This window comes from Xyrauchen texanus, chromosome 30 (assembly GCF_025860055.1).
Source record: "Xyrauchen texanus isolate HMW12.3.18 chromosome 30, RBS_HiC_50CHRs, whole genome shotgun sequence".
Lineage (NCBI taxonomy): Eukaryota > Metazoa > Chordata > Actinopteri > Cypriniformes > Catostomidae > Xyrauchen > Xyrauchen texanus.
This window is the reverse complement of record NC_068305.1, coordinates 23,099,502-23,114,322: the sequence shown is the minus strand read 5'-3', so window position 1 is coordinate 23,114,322 and position 14,821 is coordinate 23,099,502. Positions and strand designations below refer to the sequence as shown.

Genomic DNA, 14,821 nt, shown 5'->3' with positions numbered 1-14,821 from the left:
AAATCCCATAATTTTCGGATGACATGAAATATGACACAGAATGGAAGGACTACATATATCATCTTAGAAATGGTGCAATTTGGAAAAACATTTGTAAAAGCAGTTATGAATTCTTCAATGTTCTGCAGGAGACAAACTAGACACTCAAACTTGAGTTTCTCAAACTTTTTTTTTTTTTTACACAAAATGAGTCACACTAGTCCATTTTAAACTCATCGTTATAATTTGTCTACGCCAGTCAAAAAAAACAAAAAAACTTGATGTGGTGTGATTGTGTATTAAAATCATTTCGGTTCCACTGTCCAATGTTTTCAAGTTAAAATCAGCATCTTGGACAGAACAATTGAAAAGGAATAACTTCACAATTTACTGTAACAAGGAAAACTACACTTTTTCTGTTCTTATAGATAATAACAAGGCTACATTGCTTGCATCACTTTCAAATTTGCTGTTTGTAACAGATGTTGATGTACCATTGAGGCGAATATAAAATGTATTGCCACCAACATAAAATGAGGTAACAAACACACAGCCAAGCTGTCTAATCTAACCCAGTGCAAATAGAAATCGCTTGCCAATATGTTTAAATTATGCAATCCAAAAAACACCACCAGAAACTGCAAACGTGCCATACAATTATTTTAGTATACTAGCATGCAGACCAGTTGAGAGCTGGATTAAAAAAAAAATAATGTCTATGGGTCCTTTGAACATAGATTGCGTCTTTGTTGAAGGCACATACTAACACGTTTGGTGCATTGTAGATCTATAATATCTTTATACTGAAACTCATGATTGTGTCACATACAGGGAAAAAGACAAATCAAGTGCTCTTGTCTTAGAAACCATTCAAATGAAAAATTACAGCATACATTCACAGGAAGAAAAAAAAAAAAGCCACCAGAGTGGAAAGTGAAAAAGGCTTAAAGGGACCATACACATAGATAAATAATCTGCTTGCTTTTTCAGTGTTCTAAGAACCCCTTTCTTTTCACAGTCTTCGTGGATTTTGTATCGTAGATTAAAGTTAACCACAAATGAACAGTAAAGCCTATGCTATTTGGTAATTTCAAAATAACCCTTTCAAATTATAAATCATTCCTCTGACAAGAAAGAATGGTTAAGGGACAATCAGAAACCAAATGAAAACAGATATATGCCAAATGCACTTGATGCGTCGAGAGACAACAAAAGGATTTGCTGAAGTGCAAACCACAAGTAACCGATCCCACACATGCAGAAAGCAAACATTTTCAAAAATACAGCTTGTAATACTGACTTAAATAATAAGAGTCATTTTTTTTTTTCTTCTTTTAAAACAGAGAAGCAGACTGCTACACTGACAGAATAAATGTACATGGGAACCATGAGCAAACACTTTCCACCACCTAAAGTGGCGTCAAGAACAGAGTGCAGGGGGTCGTATTCTTGAGGCTCAGTTCAAGGCCTTTTGATCCCTCCCCACCAAGCTTGCACTAGAGTCCTGTCCCATGCATGAAGATAAAAGACGGTGGAGAGGAGCAGGCAGATTCCACCCTTTGCTACGAAGAAACGGTGACTGGATTCAGAGTGCCATTACGACTGTAGAATTTTGAGAAGGCCTCCTCCAGCACAGTCGTAAGACGTGGTTGATCCCCCTTAAGCCAGACAGAAAGAACAAGTTTGAAAGAGTAGAGACAGGAAAAAGAGAAATAATTAGCAAGATAACCATGTACAAATGTGATAAATGGTACAGAAAAGCAACATGGAAAAGGTATACAAGATAATCCCAAAGATAAACTAAATGTAAACAAAAGGAACACGTGGGTATCAAATATGAAAGGGTCCTCATCAAAAAATCCTCAACGTGCAGCAATGACAGATTTGCAGATCTTTGGCATTCTAGCTGTCAGTTTGTCCAGATACTCATGTGACATTTCACCCCACACTTCCTGTAGCGTTTGCCATAGATGTGGCTGTCTTGTCGGGCACTTCTCATGCACGTTACAGTCTAGCTGATCCCTCATAAGCTCAATGGGTTTAAGATCCAGAACACTCTTTTCCAATTATCTGCTGTCCAATGTCTGTGTTTCTTTGCCCACTTTAACCTTTTCTTTTTGTTTTTCAGTTAAAAAAAAAGGCTTTTTCTTTGCAATTCTTCCCAGAAGGCCTGTGCCCTGTGGGTCTTCTTTACTGTTGCACATGAAACTGGTGTTGAGCAGGTAGAATTCAATGAAGCGGTCAGTTGAGGTCATGTGCGGCATCTATTTCTCAAACTAGAGACTCTGATGTACTTATCCTCGAATAGTTGTACATCTGAAACCTTGACCAATGATCTCACCGGCGTATCTAATGTGCAAAAGTGTAGAGTGCATGCCTGTTTCAATGTCAATAGCACAGAATAAGCTGATTATTTCAAATCTTATGCAAGCGCATTTTCTTTTTCATTCATTCATCAGATTTTTGAACAAGCTGATTTTTCCAGCACATTGGTGTGCATGTAAAAGATTTGCACATCCCTAGTATAAAAAAGGTAAACTCAGAAATGTTTATTACAAGAGAAGCTACTGTGCAGTGAGGGATATAAGAGAAAGAAACGTTGGAGTCAGAGTAACACAGATGGTACTGCCTCATCCCTCACAAAAGAGCCAAGTCTGACAGATGACAATGCTGAAGCAATTAACTGAGATTGCTCCATCCTTATCCTCAAGAAAGAACAAGTGTCTGCTTATTAGTACCACAGAGGAACAAACCATTAGAGTGAAAACCATTGTTCAGAGCATTTCATGACACAAAGAAAACTGACAAAGAAGAGCAGATAGTTGAGGGTACTACTCTTTCGAAAGTCATTCTAAAATAAAGCCATGTGGTGCACACGGTAAAGCTCATGAATGCTAATTTGAACTAGTGCTGCAATGCCAAACCCTGTTGTAGCATTCTCTGTGAGAGATCTGGCCCGTGCATTAAGAGAGGCGAGAAAGTATGGGACAGTTCATCCTTTGTGTTTGTTTTTTTGCAGTTCTTATTAGCTCAAAGTGTTTGTGTCTTTGCCCCATTGCTTTCTCACTCTTCTAGAAATCAGCCACTGCTTGCTCCAAAAATATCCTCAAGCAAATTGATTCATTGCTGCAAACACTTTTGAAAATGTTGGCACTAATGTTTTGAAAAGTCAGCTCAGTAAATTTTTACCTGGTGACAACTTTTAAAGCACCAGATGCACCATGTAACATCACTGACGTTTGAGCTATTTGTTTTAAAATTCAAAATGCTGACAAAGTACAAAGTCATCTTATATGGCAAAGAAATACAGATTATACCTCAGTATATAAAATTACACCGATAACATGTTGCCTAAACAATATCAACACAAGAAAAGGACTTAATCTAAATGAAATACAGATGAATCCTTCATCACAAATATTAACAAAGTACACTATACTGTATATAAAGTTAAACCTAAAATATCTTACCTCACTAATGAAGCCAAGCTGGACCAGTTCCACAGCCAACTCCTGTACATTCTCATCTAAAGAAAGAGGGCACAGTTCTTAATTTCTCCAACACTGTGCTGCAGTAACAAGTGAAATGCTTGCAGTGAAAAGTGTTGTATGTTAATAATGTTCCCTTTTCTAAAGTTGCACTTCTGATCACTCCTTAGGATGCAGTTCATTGTTTTAATATATTTCAGCATAGCTGAACACAATGTTTATATTTATAATTTCATAATGCACAAATGAGCGTGTGTAAAGAGGGAAAATGAAGGTCCATGAGAAAAAAAAAACGAAATAGCATCACGCCATAAGCATCCTCTATGCAGTGATGCAAACGCGTATACTTGGCCAACGCATTGCAATAGCACGGCCTTTACATTCTGTTCTGTACATTACTTGTTCTTGTATTACTGTGCTGGTAGCACACAGTACCCGGGGGGGCGACAGCATTACCTTGAAATGTCTGTGCCATTAAAGTCAAAGATGACCTCCCATGTGGCAATGTTGAGAATGCATACTTGCACTACGTTAAGAAATTTATTCTGGCACATTTCGGAATGCAACAGCACAGATGCAGATAGATGCATGTGTGTTCACGTGCTTGTGGAGATTATGTTGTTTCAGGCCTTAGACTGATAAAATACTTACTTGGTGCCAAATCACAACTCAAGTGTCGGTTCAGCTTATCTTCCAGTTTTAGCAATAAGGTCAGCTATAAAAAGAGCAGTGAAGAGAAATGAATGCAGAGTAACACGTCAAGCTTACATCAACATCAATGAACACCTTAAGTAAGCCTTACATGATGCTTTGCTCCTTCTTCGACAGGCTCGATATTGCACTGCATTTGTACAACCTTAAATGGAAGGAGAGAGAGAGAGAGAGAGAGAGAGAGAGAGAGAGAGAGAGACAAACAATCTTTAACACCAACATTCAATACTAAATGACAGGTTATCCATTTAAATGACTGTAACCATCTATTTAAATTTGGCAGAAAGGGAACTTGATCACTATATACAATCCCACACATGGAGTCTGACTGACAGCGCTGGGAGGTGAGAAAACTGTAATTTATTCTTAAACGCTAAAACCCCTCCCCATTTACCATCTCTTTAATTAATTTCTCACCTTCCTGGTCTCCAGTTCTGCAGGCTCAGGCGTGGGCGTCTTGACAGAGGGTGGCACAATGGGGGACTTTACAGCTTCTTGCTGTGGCTGCTGTGGGCAGGGCATGCCAAAGGCTGTCAGCGGATAGATTCCATTCCTACATCACAAGAAACAAAAGCACACGTCTTAATTACAAAATTTGTGACCGCTTTCTTGAAGTCAGTCAGGGTGGCAAGAACAGAACTTTAGTTTAAGAAGAATGAAAGCTGGTTAATTCAAGCACCTTTACTCAGTAGTGCTTGTTGTGTTTGGATCTGGTAAATGAGATGTTAAACTTTTCAATTTGCTCACCTCACATCTTCAAGGAACTTGTCAAGCTCCAAGGCAGGAAACTGTGAAAGTCTGGTGGGTACAAAGACAGGTTTATAACAGCCATTTACGTTGCATGATGCATTTGTACATTACTCTGACAGTAAAGGGATAATTGACTCAAAATTGTCATTTACACATCATTTTGTTCCAAACCTGTATGACTTTCTTCTGTGGAACACAAAGTTGATCGTTAGAATGTTAGGTAGGGATGCGACGATATTGAATTTGGATAAATAAAAAAAAAAAAAAAAAAACAACATCTTGGCATAACTAGATTTGTTCGGTTCGTGTGATCACAAGTTAAATAACTCAGCAAACATCATATCACTTGATTTTACCACCACATTGCTTTTTTTCTACACTGTTTACAGAGTTCACACAAGGTCCTTGACATGCTTAAATTTAGCTTTTACACCTCGAAAATCAGTTTTGATAAAAAGTGCTTGAGAATAAAACGGATCGTTTCCTCAATGTAATGTGTGTCCACTGAAGATAAAGCGACTTTACTTTCATTGAATAATGTGTCTTTACATCCTTTCTGTTCTTTACAGTCAAGATACAAAAGTAAAAAGAAATATTAATTTTAAATCTCACGCAGCATGGATGGGCTAAAAAAAACTTGTTGATGTTCGCTGAACTAGAACACTTGTGAAATGCATGTTGAAACTCTTAAAGTGACCGTAACCTTTTTAGCGTTTCTTATACACATCAATGCAAACTCAAATGTTTTTACTTGTAAAGTGTACACATTATTTCAAACATTGAAAGCTATCTACACACACACACACGATATAATAGTGATAATTAATAGAATGTAAAATTATTTAAATTTTACAAAGTTAAAAATTTGATAAATTTGTATAATTTATTTGTTATTATTATTATAAACTATTCACATACTTTTTTCAGGTTCTATCACTTGTTCTGCACCTGATCAGCCTGAATGTACCCCACTATTTTTGAAAGCTTAATTGGTTTGTGATATTTTATTTTTCCTTGTCCCTTTATTAGAGCAAAATATGGAAATACATCAACATAAATACGAGATAAACAAACCAATAAATCAAAAACAAACAAAACAGATATTGCATGATATTATGTGAAGTGTAGGTGTGAGGTTGTGTTGTGGGTACATCTCTATTCAGTATGTACTGATGAAAAGAAAAAGGTTTATTTAAAAATATATCAATAAATAAATATAAATAATAATTAAAAAAAGGGGGGGTGCAAGTCTGTAGTTTTATAGATATGTGTTTGTAATAGTAATAAACATTATTGTTATATATTAATAGGTTATATACAATTATGATATGATAATACAGTCATGGCAATTAAAAAATGTGTATTAAATCAACAAAATTATTGACACAATTATGGAAATACCTTTATACAATGACACTGATAATGCAGACTATAGTTATAATAATATTGATGGTAATTAAATAATTTTAACGATCATAGTGGTAATAATAGAGATGGTATTAATGATTATAGTGCTATAAATAATAAGAACAATATATAATATCAATATTGTGATATTTTCTTATAGGGAAAGTTATACGAGCAACTCTTACAATTTGAGCATTTATATTGTGTATTAAATAACTTTATTTTGATGAGAATTATCATGTGTATTTTGCTCAAACATGTTTTTCAGAAAATATAAAATTCTGTAATATAAGTGTTTTTATATCAAATCAAGATTATATAGAATAGTGAAGCTCATATCATACATTGAACCCAAATGTTAGGGACTGACAGCGTCAGTCACAGTTCACATTCAGTGGATACTTTTTCCCTTACAATGAAAGAGAATGGAGATGGAACATCTCTCATTGTGTTCCAAAGTAGACAGTCACATGGGTTTGAAACAAAATACAGAATTTTCATTTTTGGGTGAACTATTCCTTTCACGCTTCGCTTTTTTGATACTTATGTTTATCCTCATCACAAATAACTACGCAAATGCATCACAGGAGGATACTCACCTTAGCTGGACCTCTTTCCTTTCCACGATCACCTGGTTAGGGTCCATGTTCTTCGTCATTTCCTCTAATGCATTTTCAGGAATCATGTCTAGAACCCAGAACCAAAGGGAAATGTATTTTAATCGGTTAACCATCACTGAATCCCATACATGAAGGTTACATAAAATTAAATGGCTGAATGATTAGATTAGCTCGGTGACTCACGCTGGTGACTGACGATACAGTGTGCAGCCAGGAGTTTCAAAAGAGGCACTTCAAACAGAGCTTGGTGGAAAAGCAGCTCTCTGGCAGTGGGCCTTTTACTGGGGTCGACCTCCAGACACTTCTGAATGAACTCCTAAAACATACACAAAACATTGTAACTAACACAGAAACAAACATCATACTGAAAACTATATACATTCAAAGATTGTATTATTATTACTACTGTGTTAAAATGTTGCTTGACTCCTATACTCACTCTCTGAAGTGGGTCCTCCAGAGACTGGATGGCACTGTTAATGGCTTCTTGTGACACATATGATGACTCTCCATTACTTTGAATTTCCAGAACAGCCATCTACAAACCCAAGGAGAAAAACCCAAATCACTGGCCTGATCAGCCTGATGCTCTGATTAAGATGTGCAGTTTACAACAAAAGAGCACTCACCTCTAAGGCGCACATTCCAAAAGAATAAATGTCCACGGCTGTAGTGACACTGGCAACAGCTTTATGAGGGAAGAGGACAATTTGTATTACGTCACCTTCACACAACAAGAGTACTGACAGAAGTCTGTAGTTTCTAACATTAACTGCTATCTCACAATTATTTTTAGTAAAGCACACATTTTTACCTCCATACTCTGGAGCAAAGAAGTGCAAACTCTTTTGTTCCTCCCGACATGTTTTGACGTGGTTATTAATGGTGTCTGGGGCCACTACAAAGACACAGAAAAACCTCAGCAACAATATAAAAACCTATAATATTTATCCATCCTCAAGAGGGTTTTAGCCCACCTGAGCCAATTTTGATGAGCCCATTGTGCTGTATAAAGATCGTGTCACAGGTCAGGTTTCCATGGATGATGGGAGGTTCACATGAATGCAGATAGCTGAGGAGAACGTGGACAGAAAGCAACTTAAAGTGGAACTTCAAAACATGAAGAAATAAACAGCAATGAGATTTACAGACAACAGTTCTGATCATAGGAGATTTTGTAACCCATTCCTAAGATTGGCTCTATAGTGAGCTATGGGAAAACATCAACTTTCATGATTCAAAGAAAATTCATCAAATTAAGTCTGTCAGAAGAATGTACTACTATTTATTTCACTAACTCACCTTAAGGCAGATAATATCTGAGTACACCATCGTTTCCATGCCTAGAAAAGAACAACAAAGAGTTAACAATGACATCTGAGCACACAAGTATGTGTCTGATATTATATTAGTACAGTTAAAAAAAAAAACAAAAAAAAAACTACCGAGTGAAAAAAAATACAAAATTAAAAAAAAAGACCTAGGAATGCACCGAAATTGGAAACAGATACACAAACACGTGATGTAACAGAAGCTTTTAGCAAATAATTTGATAAACCCGAAAATAAAGTATTGGTGCATTCTTGCTTACATCGTTCAGATTTTATAAACAATTCTGATCGGAACTCAAACTTTGGGCTGGTGAATACCGTTAAAGCACAGTCAACAATGACAAATTTTGAAGCAATTCAATTAAAGCACAAGAAGTATTTTAGTCTGCAGTGCAATGTTTCAAAACCACATTCATACCTTTTCATTCATAGTCTTGTGATTTTTCTTTGTCTTTTTTAGAAACTGCTTTAGGCTCCCAGAAGACATGTACTCTGTGATGAAAATAACCTGAAGGGGGTGACAAAAAATAAAAGTCTCATTTCAACATAAAATCAAAATGGCACATTTATAAATAATGCTTCTGCATGATTCTGAATACTAGCATTATATTAATGGAGGCTTTGATGCATTTCTTACCCTGGCTCGGTTCTCCTTCACATCTGCCCAATACTTGTGAAACTTCACTATATTCACATGCTCCAGCTGGATTAGGTTATCAAACACTGCTTTAACTTTTTCCTGGAAAGCAAAAAAGTAGTGTAAACAATTTTAATGGAAAACTTTAAAGTAATAGTTCAGCCAAAAATGCTAATTCTCTCATAGTTTACTTACCCTCATGCTATCCCAGATGTGTATCACTTCTTTTCACACAAATTAAGATTTTTAGAAGAATATCTCAGCTCTGTGGGTCCATACAATGCAAGAAAATGGGTGCCAAATTTTTAAGCACCAAAAATTACATAAATTAGCATTAAAGTAATCCGTAATACTCAAGTGGTTAAATCCATGTGTTCGGACATGATATGATATGTGTGGGTGAGAAACAGATCACTTTCACATTCTTCTACTTGTGTTTTTGGTAATTACATTTTTCATATCACCCCCTACTGAGCAGGGAGAAGAATTTCTAGCAAAAAATTACTTAGTGATCAGTTTCTCAACCACACCATTCATATCACATTTGAACATATGGATTAAAACATTATTTTTATGCTGCCTTTATATGCATTTTGGGGCATAAACTTTTTGGCACCCATTCACTTGCATTGTACGGACCTACAGAGCTGAAATATTCTTCTAAAAATCATAATTTGTCTTCTGCAGAAGAAAAAGTTATACACATCTGGGGTGGTATGAGGGTGAGAGAATTTTCGTTTTTGGGCGAACTATCCCTTTAAGGGAACTATTAGACACATAGGTAGGCTATGTAATGCTCGATGTCTTGATTTTTAAAGGAACAGGTTATTAAAATAAAACGCTAAACCCCATACTATTTTAATATACAATAATATCAACTTGCTAAAAAAGGTTTGGGAGAAAATCAATTTTAATGACTACTCACTGCCCTTGTCTAATGTACTAATGAGCTGGAACAGGTCTCATGGAACAAGAGCATGTAAAGGAGTTCACTAATTTCATTAAACTGAAAACTGTTTGCAAGAACAGTCTCATCTGTGAGAACGCTACAGATTATCTCCGATCAACTCGTGCTGTGAGTTTAGTTCACTTTATTTCCACACGGTTGGCATGCATTGTAAACGCAACTCCAGGTTCAGTAATATAAATATCTTTCTATTAAATAAACAAAAATGAGAGTGATTAAATCATAAAGTAAAACAAGATATGTTCACCTTGAACCTAAAATTGAGTTATGTTCACCTTGAACCTAAAATTGAGTTTTGTCTTTTCTTTTGGCAGCATTAACTGTACTAACAAAATGCAATACAAACACAAATTCTATGAGAACACACATTATGCACCATTATTATAAGAACAAGATAAGGCTTATTTACTTTACCTTTGCATTAATTACATAATTTTTTTTAAAACAAAATTGACGATGTAATCAGCCATCGCAATATTTTTTTAAACAAATTATTGCTCAAATATTTTGTATATATCACCCAGCCCTAATGTGGACTTGCCGAGCAGATGGTGGTCCACACATTTATGCCAGACATTAAAGAATAGAGTTTGATCAAAGGTGCTTATAGGCAATGACAGTGTGAAGAAAGAAAGAAAACACTTCCAACACAAGAGATAGTTCCATAACCACAGAGAATAGTTTTATCACAATTCTCTTCAGTAGTAGCTGAAGGCTCAGAGTAAGAATGTGATTTCCATAAAGGCTTGGCAGATAACAGATCAGACCACTTTGTAAGGAGCTTACACCCAAATACAGCAAGCAAGCACACTTATACTTTGAGGCAATCAAGCTGTCCTAAGAAACATAATAGTAAAATAATAATTGTTAATAGGAATTCATATCTTTTCTTATTAGAAATCAAGAATACATGAAGCAATACGGTAGTAACTTCAGCCAAGTATGGAGATAACTATCAAAGGTGAACTTTCATGATGGGTGTTCTCACATATCCTGCTTTGGCCTTACATACGGTGTTTGCAAAAGTTCAGCTGGACTTTTATTGGAATTCATGTGGAATACATGTAATTCATTCATACTGTATGTTTTGTTTAAACTAACAGCTTACCACCAATTCAGTAATACAGGCAAAAACTAGGAAGAAAAGTGTGGAACAAAAATCATATCTGCATTGGTGTTAATAACTGGCATGCTGGTGAACCCCTGGGCAACTTGTGTTTGAATGCCTTCATGTGGCAAAACTGATCACAACAAACATTAAACTTGCAAGGTTTATGTTATAGGTAATTTAATTGAGTGGAGAAACAATAACTATTCCAGATATCAATCTGTAGACTCTACCACCAACTGGCAGTACAAATCTTTCTCATAAAAACAACAAAGCAAGCACAGCGTTAGTAGCTCTACCTCCTGTAGTTTGAAGTTCTTCCGCTCAGAAAACATGACCTCATTCCACACAACCTCCACACCCTCCTCTGTGTCCATGGCGAGGTAAGCATTGTCGATACCTGGTACATTGCGCTGGTTAACCTGTGGTGAGAAAAGAGCTTGTTACTCCTTACAAAATTAGCAAAAAGTTTATTATGTAATTTAAAAAGCACAATCCATCTAATAGAACAAGGGTTGCAACCTATGGCATGCTTGCCAGCATCAGTACATGGAAGGATAATCACTGGCACGCCAGCAATGGTGAGAGAAGTAGGCTACTTTATTTAAATAAATCACCTACATTCTAATCTACATATTGATGTGATCCTTCCTCATGATAACGCAGCATGTTTTCATGAGCTGAATGGGAGCCTAAACAAAAAGTTACAAATGTGACGAGACTGCAGTATACCCAACAGACTCGTTCAACGCGTGCCAGCTATTTGAGCATCAAGAGCCGACAGCGCTTAACTTTCAGTTAATTGCGTGGGTAAACACGGCTGCTTTGCTGTGGTCGGGCTGTGCGGATGACGGCATACATTCAGGGTTTCATTTGTTTCTTTTACTTTCAGAACAACACCACCACAGGATGCTTGATATTTCCAAACCAGCATACAGGTACACCCCCCTTAAACTATGGTCACACTCAAAATTACATAAGAAAAAACATATACCCACATCGTAGGGTTCCAAAATCTATTCAAAATGTAAATTAAACCTGAAACAAAGTTGTAGCATTTTGCAGGTGTGATTCACTAAAAAGGGCTAAATAGTTAGTGGAACAACCACTGACCAAGAAAATAAAAAAAAAAATGTGGTACCTCTTCTCTCCTTTTCTGCCAGCGTCCACAGGGGCTTTCCTCCAGAATCTCAGATTCATCTTCACTTTCCTCCTCCTCATCCTCAGTTGCCGATGGAGCAGGCTGTGTTACAGTGGAAACTGGGGGAGACACTGAGGAGACCCCCTGGCCGGTAGGTGGTGAGGCTGCAGACTCAGACTTTGCATCCATTGTGGATGCAGGGGTGGGTGTGGCAGTCTGTTTTACTTCTTCCGACATCGCTGACTGATAACTGACAGCCCTGTCCTGAACTACCACAAAACAAGAAGTCTGGCTTACTCACACCTCGAGGGCAGGAGGCAGAGAGCTGCAAACAATCAGGAGCACAACAGTATAAATGTCATCTTAAATATCCATAGGATCTTTCATAAGTTTCAATATGCAATTGTTTAACTTAGAAATAACTTTTTCTTCCTTTTCGTGTATCTTTTAATAATTAGCCTACTAAAAACAATTTGATAAGTTAAGTTTGTCAAGACAAACTTTGATGTTGGCTTGACAAAGCCTTGTCCGAAAGTTTAAGCTAAATTTAAAGGTTTGAAGTTTAATGGTTTTACAGACATTGCAGTAAAACAACCAGCTAGCTAGATAGACACATGGTCAGACAGACTTTCAGATAGATAGATAGATATACAGAGCTTAAAGGCCAAACATACTCTATGCAAGTACAAGAACCCAGAAGCAGCTTGCTACACAAGCTCATTAGATGGTTAGCCATCTTGTATTCCTAACAAATTCAATACAAGTTTATTCTGTAATTCTATTTCCATCATAGTTTATGCAAATATCTTATCTAATAAAAAAAATCTTGAATTCACAAACATTTAATTGAATTAAGTTTATCATGTGCAATTTGGAGATTTTATTCGCATCTTGGAGTTTCCATCCAGCAGTTTCTATGCAATACGCCAAAATGTGCATAAAATTACGTGGATAGAAACCCAGCTACTGTAAATCTATTGGATTTTTTTTTGATTGCCTGATGTGGAAAAACAGCAAGTCTGATCAGTAAGAAAAGACATAGCACACCATGTCAGAAAAGTCTGAAAGCTATGCCAAGATTGGTGGATTTGGCTTTAGAGCTCTAGGAGGAAAATCTCTGTCAAGACAACATAATAAATATATTGATGTTGATTTTTGAAATTCAAAAATAACACATAATTTTACACTGTTCCAATTAATTGTTGTAGTAAAAATGTGCACTGTAATTGCAAAAAACAAACTGTTAAGTAAAAATGCACGATTAACTTATCAAGAACGTTTGAAAATAATCATGATATTTGAATATGCTTCAATGATAAAGGAAGCAGTAAAAGACACTCACGCTCTTAAACTTTACCAAATGAAGGATCAATCTGAACAGAAGCAGGAAATAAAGTGAAAAGCTTTGAAGTGTAAACTGGGTGCCACTGTGTCAGGATCAGTTGCAATCTGATTAACACTAACCTTCTTTTACTTGATCAGATCAGATTTACTTAAACTAGATCAGCTGGAGCACAATCACATATGTGGTGTAGTGATGTTTACATTATCTTTCGCTGCGGGGTTTCTCAGAGTCATGACCTCAATTCAACTCAAGCCACAGAGAATATTCAAGCATGAAAAACAAACTATCCGGCGAATATCCAACCTGATTGACAAGATAAACCCCCAGAAAAAATAAGCCATACGGTGACCCACCAAATAAACGTTTAATGTTTATAATCTTACATTAGTTTATCCTGAAATGAGCGGTGTTCGCCAGCTCGCCGGAAGCAGCTAACCGTCGCTTCCTCGATATATCAATACAGAGATGGAGAATCCTCAGAGGAACACGATAATCCTCAAGCGATGTGGGTCGGTTTAGGAGTCCAGCTCTCGGGGGTTGAGTTAGAAGTCCACAAAATTCCCAAGATATGAAAATAACCGTTCAGTTTTCCTTTAGCCGACTTGCGGGCGAGAGGCTAACAGTGTAGCTCCGCGGCCTCGAGAGCCTTCGCGAAAATATACGAGAAAAACAGCTTTCTTTGGATGATACGGTTAATGTTAAAGAAATCAATAAAACAAACAAAGCTCTACGGCCACGTTGTGCCGGAAAATGGCCTAAAACAGGAGTACAATAAAGACAGGCTGACAGATTTGAGGCGGTTTGTCGGAAAGCGGCAGATGCTACACTCCCAGATATTCGCTTTCTTCACAAGTCCTGAAGTAATTTGTATCCGTTCAGGAGACTTAAATATACAAATGCGAACAGGTTCGAAGTGGCAATAAATTAATTATACATCGACATGGCTGGATACATATAAACTGCGACAACTCTGAATGCTGTGTCCTGTATGAATCCCTTGTGTCTAGCGAGTGAAGATCAGCGCAAGTGTACACAGCGCCCCCTACTGGATTAAATTATTCTGCCACGATTTAAAGGCGCTTTCGTGATAGGGGAAAGGTGACAAGCGTTGTTCCTGGCAGGCTAAAGAAATTAACTGCAATTGTGAAACATATGTATATCATGATGACTCGCATGAGATGAAGACTCTGTTCATATTGGTAACCTTATAAAAGCTGTTTTAATCTACGTGGAGAGTGTCCCATCATGGGGGCTGCCATTTTTAGGATCACATGACCAGCCAAATAGTCTCTCTTAATTTCAGTAACTACCCTGTCAATGGATACTTTTCCCTCATG

The 14,821-nt window shown here is 36.8% G+C and overlaps 1 protein-coding gene across 3 annotated transcripts; it reads right to left on the bottom strand.

The window, feature by feature from the left end:
- Positions 1–79: 79 nt before the first annotated feature.
- LOC127624074 (nuclear receptor-binding protein-like) lies at positions 80–14,496 on the bottom strand. Of its 3 annotated transcripts, none has more exons than XM_052098709.1 (18): positions 13,868–14,496; positions 12,140–12,408; positions 11,298–11,420; positions 8,924–9,025; positions 8,705–8,794; positions 8,258–8,298; positions 7,933–8,027; positions 7,770–7,853; positions 7,585–7,643; positions 7,395–7,493; positions 7,139–7,271; positions 6,935–7,022; positions 4,926–4,976; positions 4,596–4,731; positions 4,270–4,323; positions 4,119–4,182; positions 3,450–3,505; positions 80–1,637 (listed from the first exon to the last, which is right to left on the bottom strand). In XM_052098709.1, exons 2-18 carry the CDS (start codon positions 12,374–12,376, stop codon positions 1,542–1,544), a joined length of 1,608 nt encoding a protein of 535 aa, XP_051954669.1. In that variant the 5' UTR covers positions 12,377–12,408; positions 13,868–14,496; the 3' UTR covers positions 80–1,541. The 3 variants fall into 3 exon arrangements, with proteins under 3 accessions (XP_051954669.1, XP_051954670.1, XP_051954668.1); XM_052098710.1 differs by having other exon boundaries at positions 12,140–12,403; XM_052098708.1 differs by having other exon boundaries at positions 84–1,637; positions 12,140–12,464.
- Positions 14,497–14,821: the final 325 nt, after the last annotated feature.

Bases quoted from the DNA above. Each gene is read 5' to 3' on its own strand.
- LOC127624074 (XM_052098709.1), bottom strand. From the start codon at position 12,376: ATGTCGGAAGAAGTAAAACAGACTGCCACACCCACCCCTGCATCCACA. The intron at 9,026-11,297 runs GTAGAGCTACTA...TTTGCTTTCCAG, and splicing joins AGAACTTCAAACTACAGGAG to GAAAAAGTTAAAGCAGTGTT. The intron at 7,854-7,932 runs GTGGGCTAAAAC...GTGTCTTTGTAG, and splicing joins GCTCATCAAAATTGGCTCAG to TGGCCCCAGACACCATTAAT.